General features: G+C 40.7%; 2 protein-coding genes across 2 annotated transcripts; one reads left to right on the top strand and one right to left on the bottom strand.

Moving 5' to 3' along the window:
• Positions 1–1,364: 1,364 nt before the first annotated feature.
• Positions 1,365–8,548, bottom strand: LOC113882111 (butyrophilin-like protein 1). The gene is made up of 9 exons (XM_027525303.1): positions 8,307–8,548; positions 7,295–7,645; positions 6,164–6,445; positions 5,825–6,025; positions 5,246–5,266; positions 5,129–5,155; positions 4,920–4,946; positions 2,943–2,969; positions 1,365–2,230 (listed from the first exon to the last, which is right to left on the bottom strand). Exons 1-9 carry the CDS (start codon positions 8,464–8,466, stop codon positions 1,731–1,733), a joined length of 1,596 nt encoding a protein of 531 aa, XP_027381104.1. The 5' UTR covers positions 8,467–8,548; the 3' UTR covers positions 1,365–1,730.
• A 5,976-nt stretch (positions 8,549–14,524) lies between these two features.
• Positions 14,525–23,308, top strand: LOC113881532 (butyrophilin subfamily 1 member A1-like). Its single transcript, XM_027524544.1, has 10 exons — positions 14,525–14,826; positions 15,305–15,432; positions 15,986–16,333; positions 18,293–18,574; positions 18,930–19,097; positions 19,464–19,484; positions 19,579–19,605; positions 20,638–20,664; positions 20,889–20,915; positions 22,334–23,308. The coding sequence occupies exons 2-10, from the start codon at positions 15,354–15,356 to the stop codon at positions 22,984–22,986; spliced, it is 1,632 nt and encodes a 543-aa protein (XP_027380345.1). The 5' UTR covers positions 14,525–14,826; positions 15,305–15,353; the 3' UTR covers positions 22,987–23,308.

The raw sequence follows: 23,308 nt of genomic DNA, 5'->3' as shown, positions 1-23,308 counted from the left end.
ACTGTTTTCCACAGTGACTGTGTTGTTTTACATTTCTCCACATTCTTTCCAACACTTGTTATTTTCCACTTGGTGAGGGGGGAATGTAGGGAGGACATAGAATATCCGTCTTAGAGGGCATGATGTGTCTGACTCTTTGCAACCCCATGGATTCTATAGTCCATGGAGTTCTCCAGGCCAGAATGCTGGAGTGGGGAGCTCTTCCCTTCTCCAGGGGATCTTCCCAACCCAGGGATCCAGCGCAGGTCTCCTGCATTGCAGGCAAATTCTTTACCGGCTGAGCCACCTGAGAAGCCCATATTGTGGTTTACATTTCCCAAGTAACTAATTGTGCTGCACATTTTTTCAGGTGTTTGTTGACCATTTGCACGTCTTCTTCAGAGAAATATCTGTTCAAATCATTTGTTCATTTAAAAACTTGAATTGCTTTTCTTTTTATTATTTAGTATTACAAATTCTTTATATATTGTTCATACTAAACTCTGATGAATAATTTGTAAATATTTTCTCTCTTTCTATGAGTTGCCTCTTCACTTTTTTGATAGTGTCTTTTGGTGCACAAAACTTTTAACAAAGTCAAATTTATGTTTTTCTTTGTTTGGTTGCACTTTTGGTATCATAACTAAGAAACCTAAACCAAGCGCCTAACCCAAGATTTATACCTATGCTTACATTTAGATCTATAATCCATCTTGAGTTAATGCTCCACATATGATGTGAGATAGAGGGCAGCTTCATTCTTTTGCCTGTAGATGTTTACTTTCCCTTCACTGTTTATACCTCGATGTGCTCTCATTTGACTCTGGTTTCCCCAGACCTCATCATATTGCCATCATCACATTTGTTAGAACTGGATTGTGATTGATATTTATTTTTTCTTTATCAAATTATCCTTGCATTTAAGATACAGTTTAGCTGCTCATCAAATTATAGTTTAACTTTTCTCCTTCAACAATTGAAAATAAAACTCTTCTGCCATTTTTATTCAGTGCTGTTGTGCATCTAATTTTTGTTTAAGCAGTGCTACTAAAGTGTGATCCATGTGTGCATGTATGATAAGTCACTTCAGTCATGGCCAGCTTTTTGTGACCCCCATGGATGGTAGCCTGCCAGACTCCTCTGTCCATGGGATTCTCTGGGTAAGGATACTGGAGAGGGTTGCCATGCCCTCCTCCAGGGGTCTTCCTGACTTAGGGGTCAAACCCACATCTCCTGAAAATCCTGCATTACAGATGGATTCTTTACCACTAGTGCCACCTGGGAAGCCCCAAAAGTGTGATCCATAGATCAGTGCATATTTGTAAACTGTTTCTTACTAATTCTTCATGAAACAAATATAGAAATAAAGTATTACAACATTTGGAGTGAATTGATAGAAAATGTTAGGTATATGATATTTAATAATAAAATTTCCAATCACATGTCTTTGTACTCACTTCATCATTTCCAGTAGTTTATTCAGAAAAGTATGTCTGTGATATATAATATACAATGCAAAAAATATTTACAACAACCACAAGATGTGGAAAAGATTCTTCTCTGCAAATTATTTGAGAAACACTGCTTGATGTGGCTGGAAACTTTGGTAATGCAGATTCATGGAGACTTAAATCAAGAGGCCTCATAATCCGTGGTCCTGAGGACACCCGTCAAGACTGGAATCCTTGGGTTTACAAAAAATGGGCTACTATCTTCACAACTTATAGGTTCTTATTCTAAGTCACTCAGTATCATGCAGATGGGGAGAACTCCATGGATTTCAGTCTGAAGTAAGGATAGACTGACCCAGAGAAGTTGGCGTGGGTGAAGGAGAAGATGTGGGTTTCATCAGTCATGTTATAGAAAGAAATGTCACTATCCTCATAATCCAAGAAAATCACAATCTTTAGTGGACACTTTTCAATTGGGAGAGACTCTTTGTGGAAAATGCCTTGGCGAGAACAAGTGAGAGCCCTGTATTCACATCCCTTCTTCTCTAAGACGTTGAACTTCATCTTCTGTGGATCACTGAGTAGCTCACTCTTCTCTGTGGGCTCCTCATAAATGCCTAGAGTCCATTCATCAGTGTCCTCAATGTCCACCTCCCAGTAATGTCTCCCCTTAGTGAATCCTTTCTGATCAAGTTTGAGAAGGTTGCCACCTCCTTGCTCTTTACATAATACTGCCTGAGGTTCCTTTCTGAAGTCAGAATTGTTCTGATGAACATTTTCATGATTTTCAATCACAAGAACTGGAAGAAATAAAAAGGAAAGGATAAAGCCAAGACTGTATATTTCAGAAAACTGTTGTACAGGGGAAACTTTAACAAAACAGAGCAAATGTGTAAGGAGTGGTGAAAAGAACACCTCTCCTCTGAAGGTGTGTGTGTTGGGGGAGGTGGAGCTGGGCGGGAGGAGGGTTTGATGTGTTCTCTTGCTACTTATTCTTGCTACCCATTCTATGCTACTTGTCTTATCTTTGCCATGGTCAGTGTTTTGACAAAGTGCCAGTGTGTGCAGGATCTTGAAATGTTTACTGAAGAACGGTGTTCCTGCCATGTTCTCTGCAAATTAGTCCTATTTTCCTCAGTCACAGGCTCCCTGTGAGCTGACCTCTCTACAAAGAACAGCCAAATTGCTATTTTGAGCCCTTTTTACTTAGTGTGGGGTCTCCTCAGCTGAGGGGCTATGTTAATTTCTGTTTCAGAACCAAGTGGACCCCACAGACAGGGAAGCTTTGTCAGCATTTGAAAGGGGAGGCACGACCAGAGTAGCTAATCCTAGCAGCAGTTGTCAGTTCAGGCTAACATTGAATGCTTTTCATGTCCTCCTTCTCTTTACCAGAACAGTAGTGCCTGTCTCTTCAACTAGGAGAGGATGTTAGGAAGGATAAGCAGGGTCTCAGAGGAGATCTCAGAGGGCAGGTTAGAAGGGGGTCAAAAAGATAAATAAAGAACCACTTACCACGTTCAAACTGTTCCTTCCTCCAGTCTGAAAAAGAGCAACATGAACTGAAACCAGACCAAAGTATACCCAGGGGATGAAAAGGAGATAAGATGACTTTCCTGACTCATCACCTTCTCGTGGTGACATTCCCTTCCTCCTCAAAACTCCTCAAACTCTGGTAGTGTCCAGAAACTACAGGACAAGTAGTATTCTTTCTGTGCTCTCAGATTAGAAACCATCACATAATTCAGCCGGTAGCTGGGGCTGTTCTCCAACTGAAGCCACATTTGGAGACCCCAGGAGTAGGGTCTGATCCTCTACATGCCACTCTACTGTGCTCTCCAGACCTCTGTGGGCCTCCTCATTGATGATGATAACTATAAAACATATTTTTAATTTAATTCTATTCTATTCCTCCTCTAAACCCCTCCATCTATTTACAGTTTTTCTGGCCTATGATCTCCTTAGAGTTTAAGTTTATGACCAAAGCATTTAAATGAGCCCTTATTACTTTGACCCAGATTGTAATCGATAGCTTGTATTTTTCTCCAGAGACAGATTCCTAGTGGGAAAAAGAATTGCATCTGCTTATGCCTGTGGCCAATTCTCTTATAACAGGCCTTGTGATTTTATTTGAAGATTGGGTTTTCTCACTGAATCTTGAGACAATAGGTAGATAAGGACCCATCCATAATTCTTGGCTGGAGCAGCTCTGTGGTTTCTCACTAAACTGCCCTCCCATCAGAAGTGTAGCACTCAGATACATGGAATCTATAAATGTATGAGTCAAGGAGGACATCAGAGATCATGTATTCCAGTCTCTTCATTTAAAGAGATAAAGACACTGAGGTCAAGAAATATAAAATAACCCAACTTCCCAGTTGTAATTGACAGATTTGGAATTAAAAGTGTCAAAAGTTGTCCTTAGTACTTTGTTCACTCCTTTAGAAACACAGGAACATTTCTCAGTATCTCATAAAAGAAAACTCTTAACAAAACTGCTTAATCAGCTTTAATCCTTGGGAGGAGTTCCTCTGACCTTCTCTTATCAGAGCACTCATCAGGCTGTGTGTAGTTGCCTGTTCCTGATTTCCTTCCCCCGGTGGACTTTAAGTTCCACAAGGTCAGAGATAATAACTTGTGCCACCAACATCTAGCATGCCTGGCATATAAAACTTGCATAGATATATATTCAAGGAATGCCCTAGTGTGTTTTTGAGATCCAATACCATATTCCACACACACACAAACAGAAACAAATGAGTTATAAGCCTACAGAATATGTAGACTCAGATTTCAGAAGGTATGCTGCTGCTGCTGCTAAGTCGCTTCAGTCGTGTCCGACTCTGTGCGACCCCATAGATGGTAGCCCACCAGGCTCTGCCATCCCTGGGATTCTCCAGGCAAGAACACTGGAGTGGAAGGTATAAAAATAGCCAATTCCCCCTACCTCCAGATAAACATATTTATGCAGAAGATATTAAAATATTTTGAAAAACTGTTTTTCAACTTTTTCATACATAAACCTTCTCCCTATATATTGAATTTTACTTTATTTCAAATAGGTAAAATAAGTAAAATCATAGTTAATATACTTTTCTGAATATAAAATATATTTTCTGATCTTTTAAACTTTTTTTGCAGAGTAAAAATGCTGACATAATATATTCTTTATTCTTCCCAGATCTCCTCAAAGTCACCCTGAGTTCCATCTTTCTCTTCTCCATAGGGGAAGGGCTAACAATTCACATTCATGCTGTGTCCTACCCCAGTCATGTAGTGGAATTGACTAGTCAGCAGTTATTTCTCCTTCATTATCAGCTCTGGAAAACAATTGGTTATTTGAGTCTCCAAATACAAAATACTACAGAGTGATACCAAATAAAAATTTCACAACTTTCAAGTGTGTGTATGTGTGTTTATATTTATCACTCTGCTTATTATGCTCAGAATACCAGAGGCATTTGGCAAGACGAGGACCAGAGGTTTGCATACCAGGATATATCAGGGCCTTCTTCCAGTCTAAAACAGAACAAATACAGGAAAGACAAGATGAGACATTAATCTGCAACCTCAAATTTGTCTTCCTTTCCATAATTTCTCTTCCACTAATCATCATGAATCCTTTAGTCTTTTCTCTGAGAATAGGGAACTGAGAACTTGTTGGACTTCAGGGCATCAATTGACATGACTGAGTTGCTTACCTTTATTGTATAATGCCTTTCGTTGTTCTGAAAGAAACAACATTCAGTGAGAGACCCAGAACAGGTGTGAAAAGGGGTAAAAATTCTATACAGGGCATGAGAAGAGGTAAGACTCACTGAGATCTTCCTCAAGCTTCCCTGAAAGAGAAAGAGATAGAAAATCCATCAAATTGAGTTTTAGTTGCTCCTGAGCCCAGTGAGTAGCTAAGTGAACTCAATTTGACCTTCTCTTAAGGAGCCCATCATTAAGCAGGTGAGAAAGATTAACGAATATCTTTGTCAAATATAAAACGGCAAGCTCTAAGAAAAGTTATGTGGGAAGAATACTGGGGTCACACAGGAAGGCAAGTCCATGCTTCCCGGGAGTTCGATTTCTTAGGTGTTTCTGGAGCTTATTCTTGAAGGATAAAAAGGAAGAGACGATAAAGGAAGACATTTCTGCAAAGAGAAACAGGTTGGGGTACAGAGGCTTGAAAGGGCATGGTGTGGATTGGAGGCTTATGACCACTGCCCACAGATCTCCTAACTTCCCATGTGGTTTTCTCCTTTGCATAGAACTCCCAGTTCTGTGGAATTCTTGGCACCCTGTGTTTTCCTCAGGATTCTTCAACAATTTTTTATTTCCCCATCTACCCTGCACACACAGCATCTGCAGCTTTTCCAGAAACCTCTGATTTGACTTGCTGCCCGATTTACTTTTTAATGACTGTGCCTCTTCCTTTTCTCTCGCCACCTTGTCTCTTTCATGAGATGCTTTCTTCTTTTTCTCTACTTCTCCATTTTTGGCTTTATGTTCTTTCCAGCCAATGTAGCTGATCCCAATGAGGAGAAGCACCAGCACAGGGAGTGTCCCAGCCAGGGCTATCTTCCATGGAGACGTTCTGGGGAAGAAGGGCTCTGACACAGGCAAGTGGAGACACAGTGAGAGACCAACCTGGAGGAAGCCCCGCCCTCTCTCCAAGGCTCCCTTCAGCCCTTCACTCCTCCCTGCCTGGAAGACACCCAGCTCTGCCTCAGGGTTTGTGCCTGACTGACCTGGAAGGAAGATGGCTGACGCTTTCTCCTGGCCAGAGACAGGGTTCTGGATAGAGCAGGTCACATTGCCAAGAGAGCTGTCTGTGACCACAAGAGATGCCTCTACATGGAAGAGCCCATCTCCATCTTGAGTCTGATATTCAGAGAGGGATAGTAGCTTCTCTCCCGCCGTGTCACTCCACTGCACCCTGGGTTTGGGGAACCAGCCACCTGAGGAGCACAGAACTTGGATCCCATGATCCTCAGGCCCCATCATGCGAACGTGAGGGGCAGAGCCCAAGCCTGAGGAAAGAAAACATGTCCCTGAGGCCTGTGGTCCCTTGGGGCTCAGGAGTCCCTCAGGCTGAAGGTCTAATTGTCCATCACTAGGCTGATAAGTTGAAGAAGGCAATGGCATCCCACTCCAGTACTCTTGCCTGGAAAATCCCATGGATCGAGGAGTCTAATCGGCTGCAGTTCATGGGGTCGCTAAGAGTTGGACATGACTGAGCGACTTCACTTTCACTTTTCACTTTCATGCATTAGAGAAGGAAATGGCAACCCACTCCAGTGTTCTTGCCTGGAGAATCCCAGGGACGGGGGAGCCTGGTGGGCTGCCATCTATAGGGTCACACAGAGTCGGACAGGACTGAAGCGACTTAGCAGCAGCAGCAGCAGCAGGCTGATAAGTAAACTGAAGTTCAGAGTTCAAAACTGCTCACAGTCAGCATTAGGCTTACCTCTGATTCTGAAATCAATATTAAGTTGATTCTGAAATCAACTTAATGCTTTTGCACTGTACTAGGACTGGGAGAGCTTTGGGGTCATTCCAAGAAGAAAAAAGCATGGGGACAATCAAAGAAAAAGTGAGTTTAATTCTACAAGTTGTCTTCTGACTGAGTAAAAAAATATTTGAAGGTGCCAGTACCTATCTGAATTAATACAAATTAATAAACTTTTGAGATCTTTTTGGATACCAAAATATCTACAGGAAGATTGCCTCCTTTGGTGTTTAAAAGCAGAGCATGTGATTCTGTCCTCATTGTACAGTTTAGGAAGCTGACATTCTGCAAGGCAACATATGGAAGATCCTGAGAAATACCAGTCTAGGGATCCAGATGTTCTCAACATAGGTATGCTAAGTTAACATACCTATCACATGCAGCTCCACAACAGCTTCCCGGGAGATGTGACCATCATTAAAATGACACCAATACTGGCCATCATCAGAGGCACGAACGTGTTGGATCAGCAGGGCCACAGCCCCTCTTCCGATGGAGTCTTCCACCAACTCTGTCCTACCACGGTACTCCAGCATTTGCTCCCCGTCTTGTTCCTGCCCATCCTGGTACACGAGCACCGCTGGGGAGAGCTGGGTTCGGTACCACCGGATCTGCATGTGGGCTGCACTCTGCTCGGAGGACAACTGGCAGGGCAGAGTGGCATCTGCTCCTAGTGAGACCTTGATGGGCTGAGCTGGTCCCATCACAGAAAACCCAGATGCTGCATGAAAATCAGAGACAGATTAGGGGAAGCAGTAGGGGAGGAGATGAGATGGTAGACCCACCTGCATTTCTTAATGTGAGACCCAAATGTATTTTTCTTATTTGTGTTTTTTGATATCCAATTAAAGAGACAGTATCAGAAAATGTCATTATTGAGGCCTCATGGCTGGTTATCTTCAAACCTGGAGTCTGAAAATTTCAACTTGAGGGGCCCCTTTTACTTTATGAAAGACAGATTCATGTCCCAGAAAGAATAAACGGTTTGTCCAAGATCATAACCAGCTCAGGGATCCTGAGTCCAAATTCTTTGTTTTCAAATTTGGGTTTTTGTGGCAGTGTAAACATTACAAAGTATATTTTAACAAACAGTTACATCAAATTTAAACAGATCACTAAGATCACTCACATTCAGTAAAGATTTAAATAAATATTATAGCTGTGATTTTTATGAGGTCTGCTCAAAGGATGTTGATGTGAAGGAGATCGCTCCCACCCTTCACCTGACTCGTCAAGCCTTCTGTTGGCAGCAGACAGAGCCATAATTTTCCCAGATATAACTGCCTTTGAGAGGGAGCAGAATTGGGACTGGTGGACCTACTGTATAAGAAGAGCCACTGAAAACAAACCAACAAATGAAAGGTATGAGGGAAAACACTGACCTGGGGAGCCCCACATGGACACCCAGAGAAGGAGAGCGGGGAGAACACCAGCAGGAAAGAGGCCAGGAAAACCTGCCATCTTCTTCAGAGCAGAACATGGAGCACGCTGGAAGCACAAAACATTCATTCCGAGGATGCTGAGAAGGTGGTGAGAAGCCATCCAAGTGAAAGTTCTCAGAAGGAAAGAAAACAAATCCCATGTGCAAAGACTTACTTTTATACACAGGATTTTGGCTGTTTTCCCTTACAGACCTTGAGACAAACACCACCAACTCCCAACCGTTCCCATGGGGTTTTGTTTTGTTTTTTTTTTTCCTTCCCTCTTTTGTTTTTCTGAAAACCGTTTCCCCAGCAGGTGTAGGAAACGGTAAACCGTTCTCTTGTGTCCTGTGGGCTTGCCTGCTTATCTATGGATTCACCACCTCACCAGGGCTCTCTTGAAATTGAAAACCTTGAGTTCAACGTTGAGAAATGAAGTCAGACTCAAAATTCATCCACTTTCCTCAGTCAAACTATTTCTCCCCTCCATTCACTTGTTCATTCATTCATTCATTCATATATTAATTTATTTTGACCACAAATACTCTTGTAGCTTAATTCCTGAAAGGGAAGGGAGTTTTCTCACCACATGAGCCCAGAGCTCAAGCCCTTCTTTTCTCAGGACCCACATGTCCCACAGACACACCTGCACATCCCCACATGTTTTTCTCACCATCCAGGTTGAACCAAGGGGGTTTCTGGACCAAGCTCCGTGTCTCCTTAGTGCACCTACACGATCTGGCTCCAGACACAATTTGCACCTGGTTGTTCTCGTGGTCAGCATCCAAGGGTGTGGCTGCAGGCGATGAAAACGGCAGGTTTCTAACCCATTCCTCGATTAGGAGAACATTCTTAGTAAGGAGGACAAATAATGCTGCCAAGAAGAATGGGTATTTGAATGCCTCTTCTGGAATGGGTTTAATGAGAAAGTCTCAGCCTGCCTCCAGCACTGCTACTAACTTTGAAAGTGGAAGTAATAGTTCATCCCAGAGGACTTTGGACTGGGCTGAGCCATAGAATGATAGAAACTCTAAAGTTGCTTTGATCGACAGTGTTCATTATGGCTCCCTGCTCCCACCTGCAAAGGACAGAAATTGCATTAGCTGGGGAGAAAGAATCATCTTCCTGTATAATATCCAAGTCAGTTGGTCATCCAAATTCTTGATTCACAAATTTAGATGATTGAGAGGATAAACCCAATAGCAGCACACTTCCTCCTACCACACCATAGCTGACATTGGAAGCCATGTGCAGAACTGCATGGGGGACAATAAGACATCAGGAATGGAGGACTCTGTGCTCTGAAAATATTAGGGCTCTGTTTCCAAAAAAACCTTAGGGTTCCCCAACATAGAATAGATGTAAAAACACAGTAATAGAGTGCCAGATACAAAATGCTCACACAGAGTTTTCTTCCCACTTCACAGTCTTTCCAAGCGTAATTCATGTTCTTTTCATGTCACACAAGATTTACAGATAATCAGGGACAAAAGAGGCAATTGAATAAATATTAATATGTAATTCTGGACAAATGAATACCAAAATCCTAAATAAATATTCTCTGGAGATAGGTACATTTGCCTTTTTTAAGAAATCAAATGTACTGAGATATAATTTGCCTACAATGGAATGCATGGCTTTAGAACATGCATTTCAATGAGGTTTCACAAATGCTTACACTCATGTAACTACCACTTCATTGAACAATGGAACATTTTTGTCTGTTGAAATTTTCCTCATGTCCACTGTCCATCAATCCTTTCCAAAGGGGAAAATAAAAAACAGTATTCTGATGTAAATTGTGATAGCTTAATCTTACCTACTCTTAGAAACTTCACCAAAACGGAGTCATACAGTATACACCCTTTTGTGCTTGGTTTTTTGGCTAAACAAAATGTTTTTTTGAGGTTCAACCACATTGTGTGTATCAGTGCATTTAAAATTTTTTCTTGCCACATATTATTACACTGTTTGAATATAGGACCATATATTCTGAATTTCCTTTGGGGCTGTCTCCCTTCCTCATACAGGCCCATCTCCTTCCACTCAAATTCTTTCACGCCACTCTAAGCAGCACTCCTCCATAAAACTATCCTGTCTTATTTGGGGTCTGATACCTACCTTATGGTTTAGGTCTGAAACACTAAAGAACGGGAAGGAAAACTAAAGGAGAAAAGGAACTATCTGAAAATATTATTTGCCTCTTTTGTTTACTCTGAAATGTATGATACGTCTTTGTGTATATATTCTATCTCAAAATGTAGATAGACTAATATACATTTCCAACAGTTAGAAAAAAGTAAATTTTAAAAATTCACATACATATTTAGGCATTTTTCCCAATTATAGAGAATTGTTTGAGCCAATTAATCTGTGAAGAATATTTAGAGGTAATTACATTGAATACATACCAGCATTTGTGTGTTTAAGAGAGAAAGGTGAAAAGGGAGAGAGAGGGAAAGAGCTACAAGGCATTATTAATTTTAAAGAGAAGTTTTTAAAACAGTGTGAACAGTATGATCTTGCTTGTTTGCAAAAAATAGAAAAATCACAGCAAAATAATAATATTTCCACTCAGATATATGTATTTCTGAGTGGAGCAAATAAAAGTGTTTCTGTCTATAATTTTGGTTCTTTCTAATTTTCAGGTTTCTCTAACTTAAAAAGCTAAAGAATAATGTGTGTATATAAAAATCTTTAATGCAAATATGAAGCATATTAGGAAGATTCATTCATAGGAGATAAAGTATTAGAGAAACAATCAGCATTCTTGGGAATGAAAAATTGTCTTTAAATAGAAAACAAATGGAGGTGTCAGTTCTGAGTAGACACTGCTGCTGCTGCTGCTGCTGCTGCTAAGTCGCTTCAGTCTTGTCTGACTCTGTGTGACCCCGTAGACACTGCTGAAGATCAAAATATTGGGTTAGAAAAAGGGAGTTATTATGTGGTACTTAAAATCAAAAAGATTTAAAAATTAGGAAATTTAGGTTGAGCAAATCCACCCAGAACTTCAGCATTCACCCAGAATGTTTCCCAAGATGAAAAGATAAGGGGCAAGAATCAGAAGGAAGGGTACTTCACAAAAAGCTGACTACTAGAGAAGAAGAGTCATTTATACATGAATTCTTGTAATGTTTTAGAGTTACAAACAAACAACTAAACAAAACACAAAACCTCAAAGTTCCAGGGTGCAGAAAAATTTGTTATGTACAAAAGAAAAAAAAAATCAGATTCCATCATACATGTCATTCAATAGTAATTACTAGAAAACAGTTGAATGGAGTCTTCATTTTTGTCGACAGAAATTCAATTAACAATCAAGTGAAAAAAACAAAGGGAGAATTTCATTCAAGTCAACTGAGGATTATAATTCAGAGACAGATTCAGAAGCTCTGAGAACTCTCCCACCTGTTAGAAGTTGAAAGTACACCGTACACATTTTTTTTTCCCCCATGTGCTTTTTTTTTAATATAAATTTATTTATTTTAATTGGAGGCACCACCGCACACATTTTTAAGACAAAATATTGTCATCAAAATGACATACTGACATCTTACATGAAAGTTCACCAGAGCTAGTCCAGGTAAGCATGTACAAAGCAAGTAGCAAGTCTCCACGATTCCTTACAGAGTCAGGAAAGAATGCTGTTCTTTTAAGAAGTTACATTGCTAGTATTAGAATAAAGGAAAAAAATTATCATATAGTCAAGCCAGCATTCTCACCTTTGAGGAGGTCTTGTTAATGTACAATGCAGAAGCACAGTACATATTACAGGGGCAGGAAAGAGACCCAAACAGACAAATAGAGAATTTTGTGCTTAAATTTCCTTGTCCTGCTTTAAAATATAAATTTTATTTCATCACTTTCCTGAGTAGAAACTAGAATTTTCTAAACAACAAAACTAGCATTAAGTGTAAAAGAAAATTCTGGACAAGCAAGGAATCAGAAGTTGCTTCTTTTTTCTTATAAAACTTCTCTTATATAAGAGAAGTGAAGGTTGCAGGTTGAACACAAGGGCTTGGAGAGGGGAAAAGGTACAAATACTGCTGGGCGACATCCCGTAGTTGTTTACTCCCACTCTTTGTTATCTGACTTGGAGTAAAGTGAAAGATAGGAGATTTAGCAAATGTGTTCTGGCAGTATGGGCTTCCTAGGTGGCTCAGTGGTAAAGTATCCTCCTGCCGATGCAAGAGACTCAGGAGACTTGGATTTGATCCCTGGGTGGGGAAAGTCCCCTGGAGGAGGAATGGCAACCCACTCCAATGTTCTTGCCTGGAAAATCCCATGGACAGAAGAGCCTGGGGGCTACAGTCCACAGGGTCACAAAAGTTGGGCACAACTTCAAGACTGAGCACACATGCATGTCCTGACATTAGTCACGTAGAAATGGAGGAATCATGGGGTGACTTAATCTCCTTTTTCTGATACTTTCTTCCAATAGAGTATTTGCCTCCATGATGACTGCATGGTTTTCCTGCAGCAGTGCCTTTATACATTTTAATCGTGTTCCAAAAGTATGATAGCATTATTCATACTCATGTCAAACCCCTGCCTATTTAGGAAATGCAAATCCAAATCTCTAGTGAGATTAGATACTTAAGCAAGTTTCAAAGAGAATACTTGGGAGAAGCAGATAATTTGGTATTAATTTTATAGATAGATCTGGGGGCGGCTTGGCACTCTAAGCACAGTGGAAGACGGAGTTAGGTGAGTGTCATACTGGGTCGTTCTACTAATGGATTTCTATTCATTAAAAACTGAAAGAAATTATTAAATCTCACCAAGTCAAAAAGTAAAAGATTTTATGTGGCATAGTTGTTATAGTATGTAAAACCTCTCTAACTTCATTTATATGTTCTGGAATGGTTCTGTTCATTTCTGATTAATTGTGGTTATAAACTATTTTGAGTTCCAAACTGATTTTGCATTTTTTAATTCTGCTGTAGGCTGTTAGCACCATGCAGTCCTTGGAAGTTATGTGCTCATGATGAATGTCACTCTTTGAAGGGGTCATCTCATTTCTCCGAATGATTTCTCTCTGAACTTTATTTTTATTTTAAAATTAATATTGCCATATTTAAAACTTTGTTAGGCTATGTCTGGTTTGTGAAAGGGAAAGTGAAATTCGCTCAGTGGTGTCTGACTCTTTGTGAACATATGGACTAGAGAGTCCACGAAATTCTTCAAACCAGAATAATGGAGTGGGTAGCCTTTCTCTTCTCCAGGGGCTCTTCCCAACCCAGGGGTCGAACCCAGGTCCCCTGCATTGCAGGCAGATTCTTTACCAGCTGAGCTATCAGGGAAGCCCCATGTCTGGTTTATACTTGTTTATTTCGTGTTACTATATCTCTTACAATCCATACAGAGATGTTCAATCTTATATCCAGAATATCAAAAATGTAATTTAGAGTTTTTAAATTTTTTTCAGACTCTAACTCAGAATGTCTGTCATTCTAGGCAAGAAAGGCAATTATTCTAAAACTTGTAGGATTTGAAGGATCTTCAAAACACAAATCAATTATGTAGCCACACAGCAGAACGTAAAAGTTACTGATCCTCTTCTAAGTGGTTTACATATATTAATTCATGTAATCCTCATGACAGCTTAGGGTAGGTACTATTATTAAACCCATTTTCAGATGAGAAAACTGAGGCACACAGAAAGCTTATGTAACTTGATCAAAACCATGATCTTGTATGTGACCTTACCAAGATTTTAACTCAGCCAGTCAAGTTCTAATATTTATGTTTTGAAGGCAATGGCACCCCACTCCAGTACTCTTGCCTGGAAAATCCCATGGATGGAGGAGCCTGGTAGGCTGCAGTCCCTGGGGTCGCTAAGAGTTGGACACGACTGAATGACTTCACTTTCACTTTTCACTTTCATGCATCAGAGAAGGAAATGGCAACCCACTCCAGTGTTCTTGCCTGGAGAATCCCAGAGACGGGGGAGCCTGATGGGCTGCCGTCTATGGGGTCATACAGAGTCGGACACGACTGAAGCGACTTGCAGCAGCAGCAGCAGCAGCAGCCTGGATAAATACACTCTTAGAGAAAAAGAAATCTCTGGATTTTGACCCTTTCCTTGGAAGTGTGCAATTATTAGATGGATTTATTTCATGCAAGGTCAAAGTTCTCTTTTCTTATCTTATTTGGCTTTCAGTTTTGAATATGTTGGCAAGATAGAGGAGAATCGCACTGCTGAGAATTTCCTGAGCAGGGGCCATCTTTCTTCTAGTTCTCTGAAACCTTAAAAAAAAAAAACCTAAGGCTTCCTTCAGGACCCCAAGGTTTCTAACGTCTGGTCTTCCCCTGGCATCTTGGAGCAAGTATCACAGGACACACCTGCAGGCAGCCCACAGAGGGGCACCTGGAGGGACGACAAAGAGCATGGATTCCTGGTGCCTGTGGCAGCGTCAGTGAGAACTTCCAGGATGCCTTCATCCCCCTAAGAAGAACTTAGAAGACGTGAACAGTCTGTGTGAGTAGTACATTTTCTTGGTGATGGGCGAGAGGGAGGGAAGTGAGAGAATCTGGTCAAAGACCCTGGGGGTAGACAGGGGACAAGCCAAGTTGTATCTGCTCTTTCATCATATAGGAATGTATGGTGAGAAAATCTGTCGAGGCCAGAGCAATGTTTATGCTCAAGCCATCTCTCTCAGTGGTTGCTCACTGCTTTTTCTCTGTCTTTCCATCTCTCTAAACCCCTCTGATTCTTCTTCAGAGGGGTTTAGAGAGACTGTGGTCAGATTTATCACATCAGAGCATGGCAGTTGAAGTAAAGACTGTTTTCTGGGAAAAGGGGAAACAAAAGGCCCTCTTTTGTGAACGTCAAAGGCTTCCCTGATGGTCCCTGAGAGAGACACTAGGGTTTCAGGAGGCCATTTCTTAGAAGTCCTGTGAACCACTTAGCTGTAATCTTTTTTACCTCGTGGGTCCCATTTTTATCTTTACTCCAGCTATTTTCAGGACCCCGTCAATGTTATACTGTTCTCTACTCTGGAGAAGATGGTGTGCTCCCCGGTCTTCTCTCTGCTAAGAGACCTCTTTCTGATCCTGCTTTTCCAGATGTCCATGAGGGGCTCAGGTGAGAATATTTTATATACCTGGATTCTCTTACCCTCTGAGTAGAATCATTAAACCACTCTGCTGTGTCTTCTATAGACCTAGGTTAATTCCAAATCTTTTACTTTGATACAATAATGCATTTGCCCATACATAAGGGCAGATAAATCACTATTATTTTAGAGATTAGGACCAGGTAGAATTTCTTTTCTGTTGCCTTCTAATTCATTTGGATCTCAATTTCTGGAGGAACGCATTTCTGATGCCCAAGATCTGCCAAAACTCTAGCTTCATGATTTTCCAGCACTCCTTCACCTTCCTCCATTACTACCATTGCAATTTAAAAATAATCTGTTTAATACACAATCGCTCTGTTGACTGTGAGCTCCACAAGGGTGGAAATCTTCCTTGTCTTGTTCACTGCCATCTTCAGCCTGAATATGTGTGACAAATTATTGCTGTGTTAATGAGAGAGAGAATGCCCATGGGTCTCTGGGACCTGCGATGATGCTGTGCTCTAAAAGGCACAGGCAGGGTATTGCAATATTCTTTTCACTTGTGACTCCATTCCACAGATTCCTTTTCAGTGACTGGCCCCTCAGAACCCATCGTGGCCATGCTGGGTGCAGACACAGTGCTGCCCTGCCGTGTGTACCCAGCCATGAATGTGGAGAATATGGAGATCCGGTGGTTTCGCAATCAGTTCTCAGAGGCTGTCTTTGTGTATCAGAATGGAATGGAGCAGGTGGGAGAACAACTAGTAGATTTCAAAGGGAGAGCCGAGTTGGTGAAAGACTACATCACCGAGGGAAGAGTAGCTGTGAGAATCCACAGCCTCCGGGTCTCAGACAATGGAATGTACAAGTGCTTTTTTAAAAAAGGAACTGATTTCGAAGAAGCCGTTTTGGAGCTAAAGGTGATAGGTGAGTAATTATCAGAAAATACAGATCACTGTAAGGGAAATGTAAGTGTTCTGTATGTGATTAGGGGAGGAGGATGGTGAACAAAAGGCAACAAGTAGGTATCCTTGGAGGTGTCAACATCCTAGGCACTGAATTTAAACCTCAAGTCATCTTAATCTATTTATGCATTTATTAAGATGTACTTTAAAAATAAATGATTTCCATAAATATCTATCATAAAAATATATCATTTACTTCCCTCTATGTCTCTCCTCACATATTTTGAGGTAAAGCACCGTGATTAGCAAAATGTACCATTACTCCCAGAGATGAGAATCCCAGCTGGCTACTGTGAAGGACAGAGGCTTAACTGGAAATGTTAGTGGTCCAGTCCCGCTAGCACTGTTTGGAGGAAATGAGGGTTTGACAGAGTAGATTGAGAGGCTGCTTCGTCGTGCTTGTTTTTTTAATTTCATATACATGGACTCTTTTATGTCTGCTTTGTTGTGGTTGTTTTGTTTTTTGTTCACCATTATGTTTGAGATCTTCCTATCTAGCTCATTGAATGTAGTTGTAGTAGTTCATCTCTCTCTTTTTTGTTTGTTTTGCTTTTACATTTAGATCTCACATCTGTAGAAAGATATTTTTGATATAAAATTTCATGATAAGTTCAAAATATTTTTTTGTAATGTATCTATTCACTTATCTCCATACCAATAGTGAACAGTGTATGAAATCTCCATCCAGATGTACAGTACATTGCTTCCCATAAACTTCTTATGGGTAACTAGTGTAAGTCTAAATTTTCTATCTGGTTATAATGATTTATCTGTCTATTTCTTTGGTATTTCCATCTCTAAAGCTTTATACTCTCTGCCAAGACAAACATAGTGTCTTTCTGGTTGTAAAGTTTTTCTCATTCTTTGAATATGTTAGGTTTACCTTAAATTAATACTCTCATTTAATACTACTTGTCAAACTATCTATACACGCATTTTATCCTCTTCTTTGTCTATAACTTTAGTGGAAAAGTCTAATCCATTAGGTCTTGAAGGAAAGGGTGACAAACTCTCCTGAGCCGTGTTACTGGGATCTCACTTTAATATCCGCCCAGTAAGAGGTCAAAGCTTTCATAGTTACAGAAGTAACCTCATGCAAATGACAGCATTTTTCAGTACCTTTCCTGTTAGTTTATTGACTTCTGGGTATGAAGACAGGTCCAATCTTTTAGAAGCAGTTTGTTGAATAGGACTGAGCCAGCCATGGTGGAGCCATATTTTATGATATCAAGTTTTATAAAGAAAAATAATACATAGTCTTAGAAGTCAGGACAGTCATCATTATCAAAGACATGGTGGATTCATCTAGTATTCTGGTAGTGTTATATTTTAACACGGGTGTTGGTTATGTGAACCTACTAGTAGACCCTGCCCATGCAGAACTGAAGAAGAGGAGGAGGAGTGGAAAGAAAAGAAAGGACTGAGAATGGAAAAGTTAAAACATCTTGACTCTTTCATGGACTCACTTTACCTTGTTAACTTCATCTTTTAGGTAAGCCTTACTCAGAGGAAGAAAGAAAGGAAAGGAAATTATTTAAGGAAGTGACTATGAGAAGTCTCAATTTAAGCAGCAGATGAAATAGACATGTGATATAGATACAGTAATCTTTTTCTGAAAGAATTTAACATCAATGGATCTTACTCTGCTCCTTCCCTATTATCCTTCTATGGCCAATTGCAGATATGCTTGTATAGAGGAGATATGACAGACATTGGTATAAGTCCCAGAATCAGCTTCAATGCTCTTTTACCTTTTAAGCTTCAGATAACCATTGATCTCATGGGAAAAGAAAAGAACCCCCTTCCATCCACTGAGAACTATAGTGCTTTGTCCATCTTTCTCCACTGGTGTAGCTGTGAAATATGAGGGACATCTGGACAAAAACTCTCCAAGTCTCAGATGAATGACTCTCCTCTCCAGGTATAGGTTCTGGTCCTCGTGTTTTCTTGGTGGGTCCAGAAGATGGAGGAATAAGGTTGAAGTGCACAGGCAAGGGATGGTTTCCCCAGCCTGAAGTACAATGGGAAGATGTGAAGGGAAAGAAGATCCCATCTGTCTCTGAGGACGAGACACAAGATGATGATGGCTTGTTTCAGATTGAGGCATCCCTCATTGTGAGAGACAGCTCAACGACACAAATGTCCTGTTCCATGAAGAACCCCTTCTTTGGACAAGAGCAAGCGGAAACCATTTTTATCCCAGGTCCGTGCTGCTCATTTGGGAGATAGAAGAGGAGTAAGGAAGGGATATGGGCTTCCCTGATGGTTCAGTGGGTAAAAAATCACCTGCAAATCGGAGACACGGGAGATGTGTGTTTGATCCCTGGATTGGGAAGATTCCCTGGAGGGAGGAAATGGCAACCCACTCTAGTATTCTTGCCTGAGAAATCCCATGGACAGAGGAGCCTCGGGGCTCCAGACCATAGGGTTGCAAAGAGTCAGACATGACTGAGTGTCTAAACACACTCACACACACAAGGAAGCGATATTTAGCACATGGGATGGGATAGGCTTGCTTGGTGTATGTTTTTAACCAGGTTTTGGGGATCCTGTGTCAGAATCCTTCTTCCCTAGGCCCTCTCCTTGGAAGGCAGCATTTGCTGTGACTTTGGTGATACTTGGGGTTTCAGCTGGTGCTATTGTATATTTGGCCTGGAAAGAACGACAGGGGAAGAAGAAGCTATCAAAAGTCGAGGAAGAAAAGAAGAAAGAAAGTACATCTAAAGGTAAAACTGGGCATCAGACTTGGTGGGGATGTGTGACTTTATATATCTGTTAGCATGGCTGTGCACGTGGATGGCATCCTTGGGGAATGCAGAGATATGTGTAAGAATGAGTCAGAGCCCCAAGACCTCCAACAAAACATGGAGCTCAAGAACTTCCTGAGGAAAAAAATATTATAATTGAGTCCATTGGAGAAGGAAAGATCACTGGTATAGGCATAGATAGAGCTTATTTTTTTAATGGTCATAATGATAATTCTCAAAGGATTTTTTTTGTTCTAGATACATGGAAGTAGCATTTAGAATCTGGGCTTAATAACATAGTCTAAAAAATATTTTCTGTTAAACCCATTTTTTTTTCCTTTTTAGAATCATTTAAGAGAGAGCTTGGTAAGTTTTCCATCTTCATTGCTCTAAAGTAGGAGATAGAGTCCTTACTGTATGCTGTATGTCTGGCATCTCACAGACTATTATTCCTTTTCAGCCAGAAGGAAAGAGTTATATCAGCAAGGTGAGTTATACTGTTGTTACAGTTGGGGAAACCCTCTCGTCGACCCTTTTCTTCTGGTTGCCTTCTATTTACCTTGTTAGTGAGAGAGGGACCTGCTTCCCTAAACAGTATAAAATGGTCAACCACATGATATCCAACACTGGACAAATAACAGCAGGTTTTTAAGCACGTATATCCTCACATATATATTCGCATCCTGGGAGAGAAAGACACCATGTGCCATGCCGGAGCACCTGGAGGTCGCAGTTGAGAGCGGAACGAGTACAGCAAGGTCTGTGGGAGGCAGGTTTTGTAGTCACAAGAGGATGAGGTGATCCTGTTTCTGTGGAAGTATGTAATTGGCTTGTTTGATTAATTGTGCAGGCTGACAGTGAGGTAAAATTCATTAGGTTGAAGATCAGGTGGGGTTCAGCTGTTTTGGCCAACAGGGAAATTAGCTGAGAGGGGAGACTTTCCTGATGGCTAGAGGACCTGTCTACTGAGAGCAGGTTGTCATTTCTTGTTTAGTCGCTAAGTTGTGTCTGACTCTGTGATCCCATGGACTGTAGCCAGCCATGCTCCTCTGTCCACGGGATTTCCCAGGCAAGAATGCTGGAGTTGGTTGCCATTTCCTTCTCCAGAGGATCTTTCTGATCCAGGAATCAAACCTGGGTTTCCTGCACTGTAGGCAGATTCTTTACCATCTGAGCTAGAGCAGGAGAACTCACAGTTAGGCATTTGGAACCCTGTAAAGCTCAAGAGTATCAAGGCAGCACACAAAATTTTAGGCTTTCCAATATATTCTCAAAACTTAAGCCTACCTTTTCTTTCTCCCCAACTAAAAAAAAAAAATGAACCTGCGTATTTTATCATAGATGTAGAATGTGAAAAATGTGAGAAATAAAACTGGAGATGTAAAAGAAGATAAGTACATCAGAATTGTCATTGAGATCATGAACACAATATACTGTACTATGGTAAACCCTCAGATTTTCACTTTCTGAAGTGACATTGCTATAAATGGGAGACTCTAATGCCTTTGTTTTATTTCAGACTGGAGAAAAGCTGAGTTATATGCTGGTGAGTAACTGATATTGTCTTGGGGCTTCAGGTACTTCGGGTACTTCAGGTACTTCGTGAGGCATTTTCAGAGCATTTTTCAGGTAGGAGCTATCCTCGGGAGATTTTATTTTGAATCTAGGAGTCCAAAAAGACACAAGGGGATAAAGGGAGAAGCTTCTCACTAGTTCAGAGGACATGAACTTGGCATATTCTTCCATCTGAATTTTGTTTTTCCTTTTTAGACTGGAGGAAGGAACAGTTCAAAGCAGGTGAGTTACTTTACTATTATTTGTCTCACTTAACCTCTTCTATACAATTGAGAAAGTATTTGTATAAACTCCCAACAATACTTAACTGGTTATTCATTTCATGGCTCTCACTTCAATCTAACACAGAAATGTTACCAGATTTCTTACCATTCTGACATTATTCACTCATTCAGCATTAAATTATACAACTATTCATTTAGTGCCTAGTAAATAAAGTGGATTTGGTCTCTGACTTTATGGGAAAGTGCACGTACAAACTGTGATGCATTATGAAGGAATAAGAGATTGCCATGAGAAAAAATGGTGGATTCAAGGAATTCCCTTGAGGAATTTATATTTATTCTGAGACTTAAGTGCTGCTATTGATCTATTCATGTCAAAGAGAGTAGTTCAATCAGAAGGAAGCCTGCTGTGTACTCCGTCTGAGACAGAGAAGGGCTTGTTGCATCTCAGTGCAAGTGGAAAATGGGCCCTGACCATCTTAGAATCTTCCCAAAATCACAACTCTCTACTTCTACTGCTTGCTATTCACTCTGAATATCCCTGTATCCACAAACATTGCCTAGTTAATTTAATCCTCCAAAAATTAAAATATATTCTAATCATTCCCATATACATTCTTATGAGAAAAATTTTAATTATTGAAGATGTTTGGTTTGACCAGAAGCAGACTCCTTACTACTAGAATTACACTATTAATACTATTACTATAGTGTTACTATAACCATCAGAAGCTAAAATTTACCAAGTGGACAAAATATAGTACTAAGTTCTCTGCATATTATCTCATTGTCTTCTCACAGTAGTTCTGTGCTGAGGCATCATAATTATGTACACCTTCATGAGATTAAAGTGGGGCCGAGAGAAGCAAAGTAACTTCAAGATCGCCAATACTAAAAGCAGAGTAATTATAAAATTCAGATCTTTCTGACCACAGAGCCTGGGATTTCAACCATTTAAAGTATAATAAGAGTGTAAGATAAGTACTATAGATGGCCCAGTTATTACCTAATCTCACAGAAAAATGACCCCAAAGAAACTTAAATGAAGGTGAGTACATTGTGATTGGAAATAAGACATGTCTTAATTATTAAGAGCAAGCAGTAAAGCAACTGGCATTAGCAGGAGGTTAGAGAAGCCCCAACTTGAAATACATAACCCTGGGGATTTTCTTGGTTAAGCATTCTCAGCCTGTCTGGAACACATGGTTACCCAAGGTCCCATTCATTCCTGGCCTTCTATGATCTACACATCACATGTCTCCTGTGAATGAACATAGGAGAGAACATATGTTGTTTTACCTAATCTTCCATTTTTCTCATTTTTATCCATCCTCCCTTTCCCATAATTTGCATCTTTCCTAAAGCCAACCAGTCTCCACTGTGGAATGACCTTTATTTTCCTCTCCATACCTGCAGCGGCTTTCACTCTGGATCCGAAAACAGCTCACCCCAACCTCGTCTTATCTGAGAACAAGCAACACATTTCTTTAAAAAATAATGTTTCCCAGAATGGTGATGCCTCAACACACGAAGATCAAGCGGTTTCTGAAGCCATCTTCAGTGTTCTGGGAGATAAGTCCTTCACCCAGAGGGACACGGAGAGACAATACTGGGAGGTAGAAGTAAATACGAGGACAGAAGCTGGATCTACAACTCGATATGCTCTGGGCATTTGCTCAGAGACAGCGAAGAGAGAGGGCTGGTTTGTAGAAAGTCCAGATAAGAATTTTTGGGTTTTGGTACACGAGGAAGGAAAAGTCATATTTCCCAACTCCCAGAAAAACTCTCCATCACTTAGGCAGCAGCCCCGCAGGATAGGAGTTTTCCTGGACTGGGAAGTTGGGAACCTGTCCTTTTATAACATGGCCGATGGGTCCCACATCTATTCTTTTACTGGCGTCACCTTCTGTGGGACGCTTTTTCCTTATTTTAGCCTTCGCGGTACTGGTGCATCTTTAACCATCTGCTCAACTTCAGATCACCCTGAGAATTGTCCTGACTCTTCTCCAAAGACCTCTCTAACTCATTTAAGCAGTAGTGTCCCCCAAGAAGCTAACTCTCTGTTATAAGAAGTGAATGTCAGCACCTCCGCTGCCTCTGCTCAGGCTTCTTACAGGTATGTTGTCCAAGAAAGCTGTCCTTCTTGAAGAGTAGGTCATTCTCATTAGGTATAAACTACCCCCTTTCAAAGAGAGATAGAGGGAGAAAGAGAAATGGACAGCTAAAATGTCTGGGGGAATTTCCTCTAGTGTTATCTTTGGGGAAGTACTTGATGTGGGCAGCAATGATTTGTTACAAGGAAACTCCAAGCAAACATATGGGCCTTTCTTAAGTTCTAGTACTTATTGTGTTTTGAAGTAAAGATGTTTAAAGCTACATGTAAAGTGAAAA

Source organism: Bos indicus x Bos taurus, chromosome 23, assembly GCF_003369695.1.
Source record: "Bos indicus x Bos taurus breed Angus x Brahman F1 hybrid chromosome 23, Bos_hybrid_MaternalHap_v2.0, whole genome shotgun sequence".
NCBI classification, from domain to species: domain Eukaryota; kingdom Metazoa; phylum Chordata; class Mammalia; order Artiodactyla; family Bovidae; genus Bos; species Bos indicus x Bos taurus.
This window is presented reverse-complemented; position numbering and strand designations above follow the sequence as displayed.